The sequence below is a fragment of the Zingiber officinale genome, chromosome 6A (genome assembly GCF_018446385.1).
Source record: "Zingiber officinale cultivar Zhangliang chromosome 6A, Zo_v1.1, whole genome shotgun sequence".
Taxonomy (NCBI): domain Eukaryota; kingdom Viridiplantae; phylum Streptophyta; class Magnoliopsida; order Zingiberales; family Zingiberaceae; genus Zingiber; species Zingiber officinale.
Window position 1 is genome coordinate 97369887 of NC_055997.1, and position 19820 is coordinate 97389706.

The 19820-nt window shown below is 41.4% G+C and overlaps 3 protein-coding genes across 3 annotated transcripts; 2 read left to right on the forward strand and 1 right to left on the reverse strand.

The window, feature by feature from the left end:
* The first annotated feature begins 1686 nt into the window (after positions 1 to 1686).
* LOC121997061 (cold-responsive protein kinase 1-like) lies at positions 1687 to 6125 on the forward strand. Its single transcript, XM_042551280.1, has 7 exons — positions 1687 to 1956; positions 2412 to 2555; positions 2684 to 2799; positions 2886 to 3096; positions 3219 to 3456; positions 3699 to 3849; positions 5512 to 6125. The coding sequence occupies exons 2-7, from the start codon at positions 2486 to 2488 to the stop codon at positions 5899 to 5901; spliced, it is 1176 nt and encodes a 391-aa protein (XP_042407214.1). The 5' UTR covers positions 1687 to 1956; positions 2412 to 2485; the 3' UTR covers positions 5902 to 6125.
* Positions 6126 to 6601: 476 nt separating this feature from the next.
* On the forward strand, positions 6602 to 9869 carry LOC121997060 (probable alpha-glucosidase Os06g0675700). The gene is made up of 5 exons (XM_042551278.1): positions 6602 to 6978; positions 7059 to 7714; positions 7808 to 8038; positions 8121 to 8761; positions 8848 to 9869. Exons 1-5 carry the CDS (start codon positions 6758 to 6760, stop codon positions 9727 to 9729), a joined length of 2631 nt encoding a protein of 876 aa, XP_042407212.1. The 5' UTR covers positions 6602 to 6757; the 3' UTR covers positions 9730 to 9869.
* A 4859-nt stretch (positions 9870 to 14728) lies between these two features.
* Positions 14729 to 18508, reverse strand: LOC121997062 (probable UDP-arabinose 4-epimerase 2). Its single transcript, XM_042551281.1, has 11 exons — positions 18377 to 18508; positions 17665 to 17834; positions 17162 to 17286; positions 16802 to 16915; positions 16589 to 16696; positions 16398 to 16489; positions 15905 to 16046; positions 15708 to 15802; positions 15496 to 15625; positions 15276 to 15420; positions 14729 to 15166 (listed from the first exon to the last, which is right to left on the reverse strand). The coding sequence occupies exons 2-11, from the start codon at positions 17741 to 17743 to the stop codon at positions 14925 to 14927; spliced, it is 1272 nt and encodes a 423-aa protein (XP_042407215.1). The 5' UTR covers positions 17744 to 17834; positions 18377 to 18508; the 3' UTR covers positions 14729 to 14924.
* Between the last annotated feature and the right edge of the window lie 1312 nt (positions 18509 to 19820).

A 19820-nucleotide genomic window follows, 5' to 3' on the forward strand; every position in this document is an offset into this window, starting at 1 on the left:
AGGAATCGTGGGTAAATTCTAAAGAATATCCCGTATTCAAAGGTAAATATTGTAAATCTTAAGGAGCAGTTTTCGACGTAGTAAGAAACAAGGCTCATTTTGTAAACAAGCGGTCAATCATTTAGTCACTAACTACGTTAATAATACGAAATTTATAAATATCTCTAATAATTAGAACATTCATAATCAAGGAGTTTATATTCCGATGTCACTGTCACATTAAATTAAATGTTAAAAACTCCACTCATTTTAAAAACCTAATCATTATCATAAGCTTCTTCAACAAATATTTTCAATGACTCAAGTGACAATTTACTTATTTTTATTAATATTTTACATTTATCAATATTTATAATTTTATTTACTATGTATAATATTAATTAATATTTTATTTTAATATTTATAATTATATTAATATTTTAAAAATAATAATTCAATAAAAATAAATAAATTTTACAAAAATATAAATAAAAAAATTAAAACCATTAAATAGGGTAGTGAACGATGCCGGTTACACACTTATGGAGAACATAAATCATCTTTTATTTTTTTCTTTAAAAAAAAAGTATAAACCCAGTTTTAAAATTTTGGGATCGGTTTATAAAAAAAAATTATAAACCCCACCCATATAGTGAGGGTGAGGTTTATAATAAAGGATTTAAAATATAAATCTCAAGCTATAAATCTCATTACAACATTAGAGTTCTAAATAATTATTTTTATTCATATATATATATATATATATATATATATATATATATATTCAATATTATTTTTTGAATTATAAACTTTAAACTTCACCTCTATAATACAATGGTTGAAAATTTTTTATTTAACTTTTTAGTTTTACAAAGCTATTATAAATTTCGTATTGAAAATGTCCTAATTAGGCGCATGATTGACTTTGATTGATTAATTAATTATCTAATCCGTGCTAATAATCACCTGTAATTATTTGGATAATTTTACTTATTTTTTTAAAAAAATATTCAAAATAAGCACCTTCGATTCAAAATATCATTTCCAACATTTCCCCTCCTAGAAAAATAAATAATAAATAAAATTGTGAAGAAAAAAAATATAGCTAGGGATGAGCATTCGGTTAATTCAGTTAATTTGATATTAATTTTGTATAAATTCTTTTTATTGTTATTTTAAACAAATTTAGTTAATTCGGTGTTAACTGAAATAACTAATTCGGTTAATTTAATTTTAGTAAGACTTTGATTTGATTCGATTAATCAATACTAAATCGATTTTCGGTTAATTTATGGATCGAATTAATCGAATACTCATCCCTAAATACAGCGACTGATCATCATGAAAATCGTAAATATTTTTAAGGAGAAGTTCTCTTTTTTTTTCAAAAAGATTTTTTTAAAAAAAAAGAACTGTATCTATTGATAAATATAAAAGTTAGGTGATGGTAAATTACCCTAATTATTTGAGAATGTAAAATGGAATAAATGAATAAATAAATAGTTTGTAATTTATTAATCTTGATACTTAAAAGCACGTAATGCATGCCGAGTCAAGCCGCCAGCCACGTCTCCATTCGAAGTCTGACTCGGATTGAACGAGAGTGAGACCGGGTTCACGCGGGATCAAAATCGGCGGCTCGGTCAAGCCGTGCGTGCGGGAACTCTGGTTCCCATGGCGATTAGTTAATATAATAAGCTATCGTCGGGCGCTAACGAGCTCCCCCTTCTTCTTCTTGCTCGCGTCGACGGCAGCGGTTCTCTCTCCCCCATCTCGTCGGCGCTCACCGGTGGTCTCGGCTCTCTACGATCGAGCTGCTATTTCCTGATTCCTCAGTGCTTCTCTTATCTCATCGCTTTTAGATATCGCGACTGACGGGAGTGAGAAGGCACCGCGTGGGGGCGGCTGCTTCTGGGAGGGAGGAGATAGCTTGCGTATTTGATTTGAAGACATTTCGTCGTGGCGTCCAGATCCCAGGTAAATTCCGCTTAAAAAAAAAATTCTTTTCCAGCGAAGAAAGTCTTAGGATCAGATTATCATGGCATGTTTTGATCTGTATTGTTAAGTTGGATTCATAGAAGAAGACAGCATGAATTCTCTAGTCGAAACTCCAAACAGGAGAAACAGTATTGATAATTTTGACCGAGAGCTTATCAATTACTATGCCGAAGAAGTTTATCACTTGATTGACTTTTGGTAGCCCATTCCGTGCAAACATCTTTGTTGACTTTTGTCCACATGCTTTGGTAGTCTACAAATCTTTTTTTCGATTTCAATGATGTCAGACTGTATATAAGGTGATTTACAAGCTTTGACAAATGGTTGGAATGTCTGTTATTGTTTTTAATAAATAAGCGCACCTATGACCTTGGTTGGTCTTAGCTCTTAAACTTTCCATGCCATATTTCCCTTACTTATGTCTGCTCTTGCAGAGAACTCTTGCCTGTTATCTCCAGCAATCTACGTCTCTTAAAAAAAACAAACTTGATAAATAAATCATTCAGCAATGGCTTGCTTTGCTTGCATATTTAGGAGGAAAGCAACTTTACGCGGGCAACATAATCAATTTAGTGAAGGTAACATATTCTTGATGTTTTTCTGCTACTTAACTTGATGTTGTCCTACCATTTTAACTCATTTCCTTTGATGCTAAGAATAGCTTATTCCACCTTCCTTTGAAGCTTGACATGTTTATTTTTGTCAGACGTTCCTGGAATTGAAAGTGTTACAATTTACACTTTCAAGGAACTGACAAATGCAACCGATGGTTTTAATCCAGCTAACAAAATTGGAGAGGGAGGTTTTGGTTCAGTATATAAGGTGATTTACTAATTTCTGTAGACTGTAGACTTGATCAAAGCTATTAATTTTAGAGAAGTGCCTTTAATATTAGTTCATTGATATAGGGAAGACTTAGAAATGGAAAAGCTATTGCTGTAAAGGTGCTCTCCTCCGAGTCAAAGCAGGGAGCACGTGAGTTTCTGACTGAAATCACAGCGATCTCTGGCATAATTCATGACAATCTTGTCAAGCTGTATGGCTGCTGTGTAGAGGGATCTCACAGAATTCTCGTTTACAACTATCTCGAGAACAATAGCCTCGCAAAATTCCTTCTTGGTACCTAATACATTTCTTATGCTTTTCTATATTAGTATTCATGTCTTGACTTAGTATCAGACTAGCAGCCAGGTTCTCATTTTATAGCACATAACAATGTTCTGGTTCCTGCTTTGTTTCAGCTTCCAACCGCAATAACATTTATTTCAACTGGAGATCAACAGTCAAAATTTGCGTTGGTGTTGCTCGTGGGCTTGCATTTCTTCATGAAGAAGTGCAGCCACATATAGTTCACAGAGATATTAAAGCAAGCAACATTCTTCTTGATAAGGATCTAACACCAAAAATTGCTGATTTTGGTTTAGCAAAGCTTCTACCAGCAAATATAACACATGTCAGTACTCGAGTGGCTGGAACAATGTAGGTGTCCTCTTTTCTGAAATAGTATTGATCTATTTGCAGGAAATGCAAAACCAACCCTTGCTTGATGTAGTATATGCAAGTATCTGCCATCAATGAACTCCAATTGAGAAAATGTAAACTGTTCTTTGAGGCTGGTCCTTGCAACAAACATAATTTTTGCTGCATAATAATATAAGGCCAGTGACATATGTCATCCTACTTTGATGACGGGCTCACAAATCTTCACTTTCTTTGTGCAGAGGATACTTGGCACCTGAGTACGCCATCCGTGGACAAGTGACAAGGAAGGCAGATATTTACAGTTATGGCATTCTTCTGCTGGAGATTGTCAGTGGAAGATGCAACACGAATGCACGACTACCTTATCAAGATCAAAATCTTCTTGAAAGGGTAAGAGAAGTATATAAATTAAATATAAAATGGATGGTGACTTCGAGTTGCACATAAAGTAATTTTTCCAGAAACAATTTTGTTGTTTCTGAAAGATTGGTCTTTGTCTTGAGAATTCTGTTTAGGTTGGATACACTAGTTCACAGTTTCTTGCAACTGGTTTTGAAAATGACACTGAAGCATTGCACGCATGAGAAACTCTATATTTTCATAAGTTTATGTTTACAAAACTTAAAGTGAAACACTCTCCTGGTGTTTGCTCATAATGTTGTCAAATTTTGCTTCGTGTGCCAGTATAAACTATTAACACAATTATCTTGAAACCCTGATACACTAAATAAGATTCTTTAGAAATTATCTTGGATAATGTTTTAAGTTCAAATTGTTGGGTATGACCAGCTAAGAAAAGGATATTGGTTTGTGTTTACACACGTTATATTGAATTCGTGTTGGAGCTTACTGAGTTTTATATTTGGACTTGTTTGGTTAAAACACAGATACACTCTTTCTCTCTCGACCTCATTTGGAAGTATATATACAATACTGTCCTTTCATAATTGTGTTTTGTCCTATTATGCTGATTCCTCAGACTTTCATGTTAATAGTATTTTTGGGTCAATCCTATTGGTTACTTGTTAATTATCTTTAGCAGCTCCATTGCATACATTAGTCCTATTGAGTGAACGAATACATATACTTAAAGCCACTTGCAATCCAGGTTTGAGGCAGCGAAAGGAGGTAGACGATCAGACTTCCTACCTACCCTATCGCAGAAGTTCAGGCAAAGGTCTGTAAGTTTGTCACTTAAATGGATCACTTCAAGTGGATAATTATTATTGGTGTTGAGCTCAAAAATTTCCCCTCATCTAACCTAAAATCTATCTATACTTGGGTCAGTAGGGAGCATATTCTGAGAGTCCCGATGTGACACTTTGAACTAGCTTGGCCAAATGGGAATGCCACACTTTCTTATTTCAGCTAGAACTTAGAGTTAATTACATATAAAGATTTGAGTCACTTTTGTCCTTTTTCTATGGAGGAAAATCAGTTTTATCCATTTTCCATCTAGATAATACAATGTATCAGTTGAATTAGGGTAGGCTGTGTATCGCTATGCCCATGGCATTAGGACTGGAGTTCTTTACCGTTTCTAGGTCTGGTTCATCTGGGCCGGGCTTAAAATTTGGTTAAAATTGGATCTCAATGAGGAAATCTGTTATGATAAGTTTTGTTCAAAGTCGCTTAAGGACAACTTTAGTGTGGAAGTTTCTTGAATTGTGATTGTGAAACAAGAGAACTCAACACTGTCTGTGCTCTCTTTCCCTTAATAATGTAGCCTCATCTCTCGTTTCAGTAGAATAACCAACCACAAGTAGCTGGAGCTCCATAATTTGCTTGTCGTCGTCGTTGTCGTCAGTTTTTTCGGTAAAGAAATCTGCCGAGTAAATAAATGGTTAAGAAACATGAACTATGAATTCTGTTACTTAGAAGTGTTTTAATCTACTGAGTTAGTTGTTCTTTGTGCACAATTAAGCTATTTTGCTTCTTCCTTGCAAATTATCTTTGAATGCAATTGAATGTAAGACAACTTAGATAAAAATAAGTTCCTCTGCTGATGAATCGACTGACCTAAATCTTAAAATATGGTTCGCTGTTGTACAGACCCCAGGAATCACAAATGGGCTTCTCGTCTTGCAGACGTGGGCGTTATACGAATCTGGCAAGCTGCTGGATATCATAGATACTTCTTTGACAGATGAGTTGGATGCAGAAGAAGCATGTAAATTCTTGAAGGTTGGACTGCTATGCGCACAAGAGGACATGAAGCTTCGGCCCTCAATGTCGACTGTTGTCAGTATGCTGACTGGTAAAATGGATGTGAACTCTGTGGTGATCACAAGGCCTGGTATCATTAATGACTTAATGGACCTTAAAATTAGAAGCAAAAACAAGGCTGACCAAGTGAACATATCCTCTAACGCACCATCTGTTCCAGGCACACCCTCATCCTCAGACAGCACGACGCATGCATCCCGACTGAAGATATGTTAACACTGAAATTCGAAGAGCTAACTCTCAGGGTACATAGCAAAGCCGTATACAATCTTTGAAATTCTTTTCCCCAAGTTTATTTCTTGGCTGTGGAAATATACACTAGGACTGCGATTTGAACTTGATTGTGCATAAATTTGAAGAATGTGGATTTTTTTTTTCTTGATTTAATCAGAACTAGATTGTAGATTCTTGATTTAAACAGAGCTTGCCATTCTTATTTACCATCTGTGTTACATGGGCCAGCAGAGAACATGTTTGATTGAGTCAATCTATAACGACAAAAATTTGGCGAACTTTTGCAAGAAATTATTTACAGGATTTGAACTGATGGCTTTTGAATCACAAAGTAACAATTTTACTATTATGGCAAAGCTTCCTTTCATGAAAATGAAAATAAGTAGAGCAAATCAAATCAATTGGGTCAACGATAAACAGACACCATTAAAGAGTCATATCCTTTGCTTCGTCATATTCTATGCTTTTCTTTTCTTTTCTTTTTTGTCCTTTGCTAAACTTGATTCTTTCTTTTCTAAAGAATAAGTTACTCAAATTATGTAACGCATTACGCACAGATGAAACAAGCTAATTTCCACACGCACTTTAGGCAAAAGATAATGATAAAAAGTTGGCGACCTTTTGCCCTTCTGTAAAAGCAGCTGCTGTCTTTTTTTGTCTTCTCATTCAATCGCTTCCATTAGCTAACATTGCTCAATCCAAATCCATATCTTCAATTTGAGGCTAACAATCCTAACAAGTTCGAGTTTGTAGAAAGTCGACGACAATTAAATCTAAATTATTCCATCTAAAAAAAGAGTATAAATTTAATATATAAGTAGATATTTTCCAGGAGAGGATGATGGAGATGATGGATTCTTCCTTCTTCCTCTTCCTCCTCCTCTTCTTCTTCCTCAGTACGTGCTCTTCTCTTCACGATGGAGAAGCCGCTGGACATGGATACAATCTCGGATCGGTCAACGCCGATCCGTCGGGAAAGGCGTTGACCGCCGAGCTCGCCCTCATCCGCCAATCGCCGGTCTACGGCGCCGACATCGAAAACCTCCACCTCTTCGCAAGGTTAGTTAGCGGCTTCCATTGACAGTCAACGTTAAGTCTTTTGTTAAAGGATTTTGATCGATGTTGTTGAATTGATTCAGCTATGAGACCGGCGACCGGTTACGCGTTCGAATCACCGACGCCGATCGCCGGCGATGGGAAGTCCCCGACTCCGTCATCCCTCGCTCCTCCAAGGCGTCGACTATTGTGGCCGCGCTCCGTTCCGGCGGCGGCCATGTCTTCTCCGCCGAGGGGTCCGACCTCGTGCTCACGCTCGCCGCTACCTCCCCGTTCACCTTCACCGTCTCCCGGCGCTCCTCCGGCGACGTCCTCTTCTCCACGCTCCCCGCGCTCGTCTTCAAGGACCGCTACTTGGAGCTCTCCTCGTCGCTGCCGGCGGACAGGGCGTCGCTCTACGGCCTCGGCGAGCACACCAAGAGGACCTTCAGGCTGGCTCCCAACGACACGCTGACGCTGTGGAACGCCGACATCGGCGCCGCTAACCTCGACCAGAACCTCTACGGCTCGCACCCGTTCTACATCGACCTGAGGTCGTCGCCGCCGGGAGCCACCCACGGGGTGCTTCTCCTCAACAGCAACGGAATGGACGTCGTCTACGGAGGATCCTACATCACCTACAAGGCGATCGGGGGCGTCCTCGATTTCTACTTCTTCGCCGGGCCGTCGCCGCTGGCGGTCATGAACCAGTACACCGAGCTCATCGGCCGGCCGGCGCCGATGCCGTACTGGTCCTTCGGTCCGTAGACTAACCCATCTAAACTAAACGCCATCGTCTTAAAAATCCAATTTTGAGAGCTCCCCGTGATAGATCCAACTCGTCGCGATGCAGGATTCCACCAGTGTCGATACGGATACAGGAACGTCTCCGAGCTCGAGTACGTCGTCCGACGGTACGCCGAAGCTCGAATTCCTCTGGAAGTGATGTGGACGGACATCGATCATATGGATGCCTTCAAGGATTTCACGCTCGATCCGATCAACTTCCCTGAGGAGAAGATGAAGAAATTCGTGAATCGCCTTCACAAGAATGGGCAAAAATACATAGTCATTCTCGATCCAGGTAATCGATCGAGCTCCTGCAAAAATTGCAATTCGCTACAATCGGTAGAACTTCGTGAGATGTTTGTGATGGATTGTTTCAGGCATTAATGTCAACTACACGTATGGAACATTCCTCAGAGGATTGGAACAAGGCATCTTCATCAAGAGAGGGGGAAATTATTACCTCGGAAGCGTCTGGCCCGGGCCTGTCTACTTCCCTGACTTCTTGAATCCGGCCGCCGCCCGATTCTGGGCGGAGGAGATCGCCATTTTCCGGCGGACGCTGGAGGTGGACGGGCTGTGGATCGACATGAACGAGATCTCCAATTTCATCACCTCGCCGCCGGAGAGCCAGCTGGACGAGCCTCCGTACAGCATCAACAACGCCGGCGTCCGGCGGCCCATCAACAACAATACGGTGCCGGCGTCGGCGGTCCACTACGGGAACGCGACGGAGTACGACGTGCACAACCTCTACGGGTTCTTGGAGTCGAGGGCGACGCGCGACGGACTTGTCCGGGCGACGGGGAAGCGGCCCTTCGTGCTCAGCCGCTCGACCTTCGTCGGATCCGGCAAGTATGCGGCGCACTGGACCGGCGACAACGCGGCCAAGTGGGTGGATCTCGCCTACTCGATCCCCTCCGTTCTCAACTCCGGAATCTTCGGGATTCCGATGGTCGGAGCCGACATCTGCGGCTTCAGCGGAGACACGACAGAGGAGCTCTGCCGGCGGTGGATTCAGGTAGACGATAGATTCCCCCAACAAGATTAGATTTTGACGTGGTCGAACGATTCCACGGAAGCTAAATTCGTGTAATTTGATCGAAGCTGGGAGCATTCTATCCATTTTCGAGAGATCACTCGGACATCCACTCGATCCGCCAAGAGCTCTACCTCTGGGACTCGGTGGCCCGGTCGGCGCGCAGGGCGCTGGGTCTCCGGTACCGCCTCCTCCCCTACTTCTACACGTCCATGTACGAGGCGCACGTGACGGGCGCGCCCATCGCGCGCCCGCTCTTCTTCTCCTTCCCCGACGACCCGGCGACCTACGACATCAGCGCGCAGTTCCTGGTCGGCGCCGGCGTGATGGTGTCCCCGGCGCTGCAGCCAAACGCCACCACCGTCGAAGCCTACTTCCCCAAGGGCAAGTGGTTCAACCTGTTCAACCACTCCGACTCAGTGGCGACCGGCGAGAAAGGAAGGTACGTGGTGCTGAACGCGCCCGAAGAGAGCATCAACGTTCATGTGAAGGGAGGGCACGTGCTGGTAATGCAGGGGGAGGAGCTCACCACCGGGCAGGCCCGGCGGAGCCCGTTCGAGCTCCTGGTGGCGCTCGACGAGGGAGGAGCCGCGACGGGGGAGGTGTTCCTCGACGACGGCGAGGAGGTGGAGATGGGAGGGGAGGGGAATGGCTGGAGCTTGGTAAGGTTCAGGAGTCACCTGGAAGGGAAAGATCTGAAGCTGAGGTCGGAGGTCATCAATGGCGCTTATGCTAAGAAGAACAGATTGGTGATCGAAAAAGTGGTGATTCTCGGATTGCCACTGAATGAATCATCTCAGATTTCGATTTCTTCTTCTTGTTCTTCTTCTTCTGTGTTCTTGAACTCAATCAGAGTCGATGAATTCAGTGTTGTGGAAATCAATGGCTTGTCACAACTGATGGGGGAGGAGTTTGGGCTCAAATTTGAGATCATTGACAAGGCCAAGTGAGAATCACAAGCAGTTCAACTTTCACAGCACTCCTCTGCGTTATCTATCAAGCATTTTCATTTTCATTTTAACGAGGAATATCGAAAACTTATGAACCACTTTGTTTGTTATGAAAGTTATTGAGGGTGGTTATTTATGAAGGCTTAACTTGTTATATATAGAATATATGATTTCGCCTCAAAGAGACTACTGGCTTATAACCAATCGAATTGCTATAAAAAAGAAATGGGAAACGATATGAAAGGAGATTCATCTTTAAACAAATTAAAACAATGTCGGGCTGCAATGCGTGATTCCATGCTGCTAACTATTCCTGAAAATCGTCAGAAATAGTGAGAAGATCTTCAATTCTATTATCTGACACAGCACTATCTAAAGTTCTGTTCCAAGAATCACATGACCTAGTCACCTAAAGCTCAAAAATCACATGACCTAAACTTCGTTGCTATTGACGAAGTGTCCCTTGTCCGCCTAGCTATAGGGTGAGCATTCTATTGATTTTTTTTTTAAATTCGGATATTAATTTTTCCAACCTATATATTAATTTTAAAGATGATGAATTCGATTCTACGTAAATTTTTTATCCGTATAAATCAGAACATAGTTGAGAATCAAATCTTAATCTCTAGTTAATCATTAGAGAATCTTGATTGCTATACTCTAGTCCCAGGCATTTGATTGATTTTCTATTTTAGAGTGAGCATTGGATTAAAATTTAATTGAATCCAATGGACATCAAATTAAATTAATTGAAATTGAATAGATTTATTTTTTTTAATAATTGAATGATATGAAATTGATTAGTTTATAACAGATTAAATCAATTATTTAAAAAAAACAATTGTACTTTAGTGTTGCATCATTAATTAACTATTGAGTCGACTGTATCAATCCATTTTTAAATTTATTATATCCGATTTGTGAATTGTGAATGCCAATCACTATGGTACTGGACTGTTAAATTTCATATTGGACAATCAATTAATCATAATGCATCAATTGTCATAAGTACGATTCGATTTAATTTAATTTTAAATTTTTTAATCGCCACTTAATCAAAAAAATCTGTATATATAATAGATTTCTCAATTAACTGATATGACATATTATGAGTATTGAGAGTAGTCCCAAATATAATATGGGTCTATAGCTAGGATGATAGGGTAATTAAATGTAAGGTGATACGATGATCAAAATCAAAATGAGATAGTAGTTTCATCGGTAGGATTTTCAATATAAATCTGGATTGCTCTAGAGTCGACCGGATATACGGGGATCAGCTCCTTATTTTTCATGGACAAAACTCCCAATATAAACCTGGGCAGCCCTAGAAGCTAGCCGGATATACGGGACTCAGCGTTCCACTTCGCATGGGCAAGACTCCCGGTCTATATTCGATTGACCCTAAAGTCGACTAAACACTCAGGGCTCAGCTCCCCACTTTTCATGGGTAAGACTTCCAATCTGCAACTCATTAGCCCTAGAGTCGACCGGACAACCGGGGCTCAACTCCCTACTTATCATGAGCAAGATTCTCAGTCTATAGTCGATCGGCCCCAGAACCGACCGGATACCCAAGGTTCAGCTCTTCATTTCTCATGTGCAAGACTCCCAGTCTACAGTAGATCTGCCCCAAAGATTGTCGGACAATTGGGTCAAGTTTTCCACTTTTCATGAGCATGACTCCCGGTCTACAACCAATCGGCTCCAGAGCTGGTTAGACCTATGAAGTTCAACTCCCCACTTCTCATTAGCAAGGATACCAGCATAAACCCGGTCCGCTTTAAGCAGATTAGACTCCCTCTAGGGGACAGTATTATCAGAGAATTATAATAATCTATCAAAGAATAACGGCTACTTATCAAAAAATATTCCATTCCTCTGGCATATACACGGAATAGAATCTTCCTCTGCCTAGAAGAAAGCTGATGTATATCCTCCATCATCCGATATATTCTGACGCCAAACATTCTTTGATGTTTCATTATTACGGAGGTTATAAGAAGCGATATAAAAAAGAATCTTTTTCATTGGCTAGTTAAGCATAGGCATGCATATTCACGCACACACATCCACATTTACTGATTCCATTGTTAAGCTTCTTCTCTATTTTCATTCGATTGTTATTCTGACTTAAGCGCTAGAAATCTCCCCTAATTTTTACTCTAATGTTCCTATTAATTCTATCTATGATGTGCATAGATTCACAACTCTTAACTCGAAGTCTTTCCTCCCTCACCATTCCAACCACATCACCTATTGTTTCATCTACTCAACTTTCGGACTTACATCATTAAACAAATTAAAATTTTAAATTAAATCATTCATTCGATTATTTCATTTAACTGAGATCTTATTCACCCCTACCTAACTACTAAGTACTAACACTGCGTTGCAAACCTGTCCGGGACGGTGTCACGGGCTGGTTCAGCCAGATTTTAATGGTTTAAGTATATCAGACCACCGACACCGAATATGTAAAAACAAATATTACCACAAAGAGGGTGAGGAAAGTGATCAGGTTTTACCCGAACCACGCAAAGAATCCACTCCTGAGCTCATGATTTCAAAGGAAAAGGATGCATCAGTCCCTGATGCCAAAATGCACGTAGATTGTCAGCTCCATGTATAGATGGCTCCACTGTTGAGTCCTTTTGGATGGTGGCCAAGTGCCAAAAACGTAATCAAATGATTAAATTTTTGCTGTAAATAATGAGCAGTCTTTATCTGCAGCTGCATGTCAGAATCATATTGCTGCGATAACCTGCCTTTGAGATCCTGACAAGTCCACTGTTGAGTTGCGGGGGCAAACAATTCGTTGTATCTATAATCTAATATTTCTCAATTCTGAGTAGAGTAGAAATTAGAAAGAAAGAGACCTAAAGCATTTGAGGGGTGAAGATGCGAACGGAATATGATTTTTCCGTTGAACAGATAGAATAAGTAAATAGTAAAAAAATTGAGTAATTTATCCTCTTTTAACGGAAAACTACTTCTTTTTTTTTCAGTTATAAATTTGGCCGCATTAAGTTTTAGGTAAGATGTAATTAACCTACAAGGCCGAGGGCATTTCTGTCATTTGACACGCGAGTAGCTTAATTATTCAGCACGAAATTTGGAGCGCTTTGAGCCGTCGATTAGTCACGTGCTCAGGGGGCATGGCATGGCATGGCATCCGCCTCGAGGTACCGGTCAAAGTTGAAACCCAAACTCCACCGCTGCTGCCCGGTGGAGCGCCGCGACAGCTACCGATGCGGCCCGTCACGAGAATCGCAACAGTGGAAAAGCAAAATAAATGGCACCTTCCCTCTCATTCACTTCTACCCGCGCCCCGGCGTTGCTCGTGGGTCCCGCAGAAGGACGCTGGTGGTGACGTGTTGGAGGCGAGTACTGATTCGACGCGTACCGGTAGCTCCGGCGAGAAAATTGATACTCGCGAGCGACGTATGATCGCTTGCGTGTCGCAATCTGGTTCGTCGCGAAGCAGGACCGAACCGGTTTATAAAAGCCATCCCATTGGTGGTCTGAAGGACGGCGACCGCCATGATCACCGACGTAGCCCGCTCGCCCGACGCATTCCTTGGCCGCTCGCCGGCATTCTCTGCATTCTGCCATCTCTCCACCAAGAAGTCCCTTGAGCCGGCCAGGGAGAGAGCCGATGAAGAGGAGAGCGGCGGCGGCGGCGACTTCGAGTTCCGGCTCCACGACCCCATCTCGATGCTGCACGCCGACGAGCTTTTCGCGGACGGGAAGCTCGTGCCTCTGCACCTGGCGGCAGCGACGCGCGGTGAGGCAGAATGTGCGGCCTACATGCGCTCGGTGGGGCAACAGAAGACGCGGCGGAGGACAGATGCACCTTCTGGATCGGACCAGTATGTCTTCTCTCCTCGCGCGCCGAGCTGTGCGATCCGGTGGCGTGAACTACTCCGCCTCAAGAAGGCGGCCGGACCCAAGCTCGAACACGAGAATGCCGTCAAATCGAGGAGCCATGGTCCGGAGGACGGGCCGTCGCGGAAACATTTCTTTCACCGGAGCCCTAAATCGTCCTCTGGTCTCGAGCCGGCGATGTGTTTGCCCCTTCTCCGTGAACCGGACGCTGAAACGGTCTTAGTCTCTTCCCGGCTCTCTCTCTCTTCGTCCTGCTCCTCGGGCCGCGACCATGAGGACCTCCATCGTCTATCCCTAGACGCTGCCAAGCCCCACCGCCACATGCCGATGCTCCGATTGGTCCGGCCACTTCCAGCGACGGCAGAGTTGCCGCTTCGTGGGCGGATCAGGCGGGGCGGCTCTTCCGATATGGTTCCGGGGCCGGGGCAAACGACGACGGGGATCGGGCTCACCATGCCTGTGGACAGCCCGCGAATGAACCCGTCGGGGAAGGTGGTGTTCCACGGGCTGGAGCGGAGCTCAAGCAGTCCCGGGAGCTTCACCGGCGGGCCGCGGCCGCGGTTGCAGGGGATGGAACGATCCTACTCAGCCAACGTCGTCCGGGTCTCTCCGGTCCTCAACGTTCCGGTCTGCTCCCTCGCGAAGACCGGCCCGGTCTTCAGGTTCGCCGGCCAGCTCTTCTCGCCGCAGAAGAAGGAGAAGGCTAATCCAACAGCAAGCCAAACCGCCGGCGGCGGCAGGAGGAGGAGCAAGAGCTAGAGTCCCTTCCATTCGAAATCTTCAGATAAGATGCCGATGCTTGCAAGGTTCCATCACAGGTCTTGATTTCCTTTTTCCTCTCGGCCATTAATTTTCCGTCCAGATCCAGAAATCTATTTTTGGGCCGGAAAGCTGCTTTAAAATTCGCACCTTTCGGTATGCACTGCCACACAGGGGGCAGGGCTGCTTTTGCTTGGTGCGTTGTCTCTTTGTGCTTTGTTGTAACTCACGCCAGAGAATTTCCAGCCGCATGTGCTATTTTCACTCATTTTGCATAAGAGCCCTCCTCTTTTTATTTTTATTTTATTATCCATAACAAAGAACGCATTCAAAACGAGTAAAAAATAACGCATGCCGAAATGAGATGATAAAATGAATTCTACTACCATCAGCTGTGATCTACATCTGGTACAGGCACACCATTTTTCATTCTTCCTATCGTCACCGAAAATTTAATCCCCCACCTTAAATCGAGCAAGTTTGATTTTGCAAATGACTTACGAAGTTCATATTTGTACAAATGAATGCACGAGATTGAAACAGACTGATCAAAGCGCCACAACTGAAGCTGACTCGTAGCCATTCAGATGCGACTTCTGCCATCTCCAAGCGATCGAAAGACTCTCCTGAAGATCAGTGCGACGGGCACTCCAGTTGAGCTCGCGGTTGATTTTCGATGGGTCGCTGTAAACTTCAGCATAGTCACCGGGTCTGCGCTCGAGGTAGTCCACTCTGATGCTCACTCCGGTTGCCTTTTTGCAGGCCTCGACGAATTCCTTGACGGACCTGCCTGAAATTACACAACACACAACACTCATCAGTCTCATTGCTCTATTGTGCATGTGAGTGTGAGGGAATGAGAGGTAGAAAGGAGAATTGGAGAAAGAAAAGAAACCTACCTTTTCCGGTACCGACATTATATATGCCGACTTTGCTAGGCCTCGCCTTGTCGAGGGATTTCACATGAGCATCGACAAGATCAGTAACGTCGATATAATCTCTAATACAAGTTCCATCACTTGTAGGATAGTCTGTTCCCTTAACCTACGAGTGAAACCAGTTGAAGTATTGGTTATATTAAAGCACATCATGTTAGAAAAGATAAACAATGGAAGATACCTTCAGACCAGGTATGATACCCAATGCTGCATCAAAGCAAGCACCAGATATACGCCCGTGCTCCCGTAACTCGGGTCTCGGAGCTTCACCTAATCTTCCTTCTGGATCTGATCCAATTACATTGAAATATCTGTCAATGCAGAGAGAGAGAGAGAGAGATTAGATCATGCTCTAGCAGGATAGGCAGGCATAAGTGATCATCAGAGACAGACCTTAAGATCATGACTGCCATGTCTGATCCCTTTGAGAAATCCAAAATGATATCCTCCGCCATCTTTTTGGCCTTCCCATATGGGTTGATAGGATGCTGCAATTGTACATGGCATAGTAAACATAACCAACTTTTCATGAGTGGGACAATAGAAGGAAAGATTCCAGAAATTCTTCAAGAAAGCAGGCATATTCTCACCTGAGGAGTTACTTCTGTAATCGGCATTTTTTCTGGTTCTCCATAAGTTGCACATGTACTCGAGTAAATAAGAGTTTTCACACCATGCGCTGCCATGGCTTCTAGAATCACCAAAGTATTCGATGTGATATTATGATAGTACCTGTTGGTGGGGAGAAATTTGATAATAAAAAAAAAAACTAATATTATGTTTAAAAGCTAGGGAATTTAGAAAACATAATTAGAGAGCAAATAGAATCAGGGAGAATGGAAGATAATAAGGTATCATAATACTTGGGACAACTGCCACATAAACTCGTCTGCTAGGACTTTTATTTTAGGATTAGAAATACACTCAGTGAATTGTAGGCTTTTTTTTTTCCACAATTTGTCATTATTGGAAATATCATTAGTAGGTGCTAAAGAAACACTTTAAGATTTACTATTTCAATTACAAATCTAGAACAGAAATTTTGCAAAGGAAGTCTCCTGCTATCTTGGAAAAATGGCATACCTAAGAGGTTCTAGTGTGCTTTCTCCCACATAAGCAACCGCAGCAAAGTGCATAACAGCATCAAATGCATTTTTTGCGAAAATTTTGTTGACCTAGAGCTCTGTTAGGGAATAAACTTATGGACAACTGTTCACCAAAATGACAACAAGGGTAAAATGTTAGTTTCTTAGAAAGCCAAGTGGTCAGGATACAACTACGGCATCTCCTAGATCAGCATAAATGAATTGAAGTCTTCCAGGTTCTGGAAATAGCTGTTGAAGAATTCTAATTGCTCCAAGATTTCCTCTGGAAAGGTTATCCTGTAGAAATAAACACCAAGGAATATTTATAGCATCAGAGATGATGCCATTATACTGAGGATCTAGATATAGTAGATTCATACAATCTTAGTGAAGTTGTCATACCACTATGGTGACCCTATAATTGTCTTTCAGGAGTCGAAGTGCAGCATGTGAGCCAATATACCCAGCACCTCCAGTCACTAAGACATGAGTCACTCCAGGCTCATGACGAGAAAACTGTGAATTAAAACAATAGTGAATTTTCAAGGAATTTTGAGATTTCACCAGACAAGTTGCTATGAACATTACTAAAACTATCACTATCTCTTCAGGTTCAATTTCGAAGGAACTGTAAAGTCATGATACATATGAGGAGTTTCACCATAGAAAATGGTTTTAATTCTACAGAGGAGGATTATTTTTTTTTTCAAGAAAAAGAATAAAATAACAAACTCGACCCAAATTGATTTGGATAAACCATACCTTGCTGGGGCCACTAAAGCTTGGGGATTGCTTTAGAATCAGTATGCATACGGCTGTAATAATGACTGCTATAACAAGTTTTCCAAGAACCTGAGGCTTGCGATGTGATTCTGAGTAGTCCATGCCTGAAAGGAAACAATAACAAACCAAAGTATTTTGATTAGTTAAAACTTGCAAAAACTGAAACAGAAGGGACAAGCCAGCCTAATCCTCCAACATATCAAACAAACTTGAGAAAGACATTTTCACATCATTCGACAAGTTGCACAAAGCATCTGAATTCTCTTACATAATAAGCCCTTTTTTAGAAACAAAATTCATCAGAAGTAAATAAATAAAAATAATTCGCCATAAAAAAATATGCAGATTAAAAAAAAATTCAAAAGGCGTGATGTAATTCTCAAAAGGTGTAGATTTTACCATATTAACTTGCAAAAGAGAATCATGCAAACAACCGAAGAAGAAGACATGTGAGTCTGCTAAGAGCAATGATCGATGTTAACCTGATAGGGGCAAAGGTCTATTCGCCCTGGGCTGACTACGATTTCTACTTGCAGGTAGCATGTGAGAGAGGTCCTTCATATCAGGCCACTAGAATCAGATGCAAATTAGGGTAAAACAACTCTCCACGCCCAATGATCCAAACCACCGATTGCAAACCTGATGAAGTGAGCTGCAGCAGAAGTAAAAAAACAACAACTTCGGTAAGAAAAAGCTAAATTCAGAATGATAGAGAGGATCGAAGCGTGTTTTCAATTAAAGAAAAGGACAAGTCACTCGGCAAGTCGATAGCAATCAACCATTCTCAGAAATCAGAAAACCTTGGTGCCTTGAAACTACAAGCATTAATCACTCAGGTCAGAAAAATCTCAAGATGGAACCGAGCGCAATAAATGAAACGGCAAAGGACTAGGAATCACAACCCTGAATCATCGAGCAAACTGAAACACAACTAGACACTTCCGTTTCGACGGGGGAAAACCTCCACCTTTTAGGCGGATTGGACCAAAAAGGCACCCGGAATTCGATATGGCAGACAGAAAAGAACCTCCGATAGCCAAGAAAACCGGATCCAGCGCAGAACCTTAAAGTCAAATGAATCGGAACCAGAGCAATCCAAATCCAAATCGTAAATCCGCCAGAATACTCCCGATAGAGTCGAATCGTGAAGCAAGGAGAGTAACGAAAGGCGAGCATCGGTAAGGACACGCGTACCTGGCGGCGGAGGCGGGGAGAGACCGAATTGGAGAAGGAAAACGCGAGAAGCAAGCGGAGAAAGTTTGGACCGAGTCGCAGTGGACTTTAAGCTGGCTGAAGAGGGAAAGAAAGTTGGCAGGGGGAATCAGGGAAGGTGTGGAAAATTGCCAAAATCATGCACTTGTCCTTTTTCTTCAGGGAATTATCAAAATACCCCTAAAATATTTTCTAATATAGATATTTTTTATTTTACCATTAAAATCCAAATACTTATTTTGTCATTTTAAATTATCACTAGGGAAATGTCAGGAGGTAATTTTACATTAACAAAATTTCAAAGGGTATTTTATCTCTTTTTTTTCTTCAATAGAAGTAATTATTATCTCTAGATGGTTAACTATTGACTGTGAATTGATTTCTTTTTTAAATTTATCCTAATAAAAAAAAATCGATCCGAAAGACTGGTCCTATTAAAAGATAAAAATATGTACGCATCATAGTAATATTTTATTTTAATTAAAAATAGGACGAATATCTTTATACATCTCTGCATTAAATATTTTTCACAGGAGTAGGTAGCCATGTTAGTAGCCTTTGATGTTAGCTTCCCAATTATTAAGCTTCTACCAACTTTTGAATTAATTTAATCATTATATCAAATCATGTTAATTTGTGCCCGCCAAAAGTAAGCATCGCAATTATACATGAGTATTTTTTTTTTCTTCTTTTATTCATCATTATTCATTTTATGACTTTTATTTTAATTTGGCCCATGCTCTTTTTTTTTTTATTTTAATTAAGGAAAAAGGGAAAGAAAAAGAGAGACTTGGCTCCAGTTAATTAAGAAAAGAAGGCGACAGGCTACTAGAATTTAGAAATGCTTGAATGCATAGAGTGGGCAAGTCTTTGGTATGGTGTGCTACTGCCACGTGACACTATATATTCAAGGGTAGACGGCCTACCGGATAAATTCGAAGCATCAAAATATTTGTTTGAATCAAATTAGGATTCAAACATCCTTTTATTTGTTCCTTAAGTCCCAGGATATATAGCTGAGTTAGTTATACATATTTATAGAATTGAATCCTCATTTTTTAATTTACTTCCTCCTCCTAATAATATGGAGCAATCGTGAAAAATCAATCAGATGAATTTTACCTTCTATATAACTTAAATACTTTACCTCTGCACCCCACAAGTATAATAGCTGTGTACATGAGATATCAGTAAAAACAAATGTAATAGCTGTGTTCTTCTGGTTTGAAGATTAAAAGCAATTTGAAAGAAGGTGCTACAATTCTTTAGTTTTCCCCCCAAGTTAACTTGAATAATTTGCATGCAGAAGTAAACAATTGTTCTAAATTATAGCATGGACCCAAGGCCCAAGTTGCAGACTTCAGTGATTGAGTTTCAAGTGTTTCCTGTGCAGTAAGATAAAGAATATTAGGGAGAAGTAAATTTC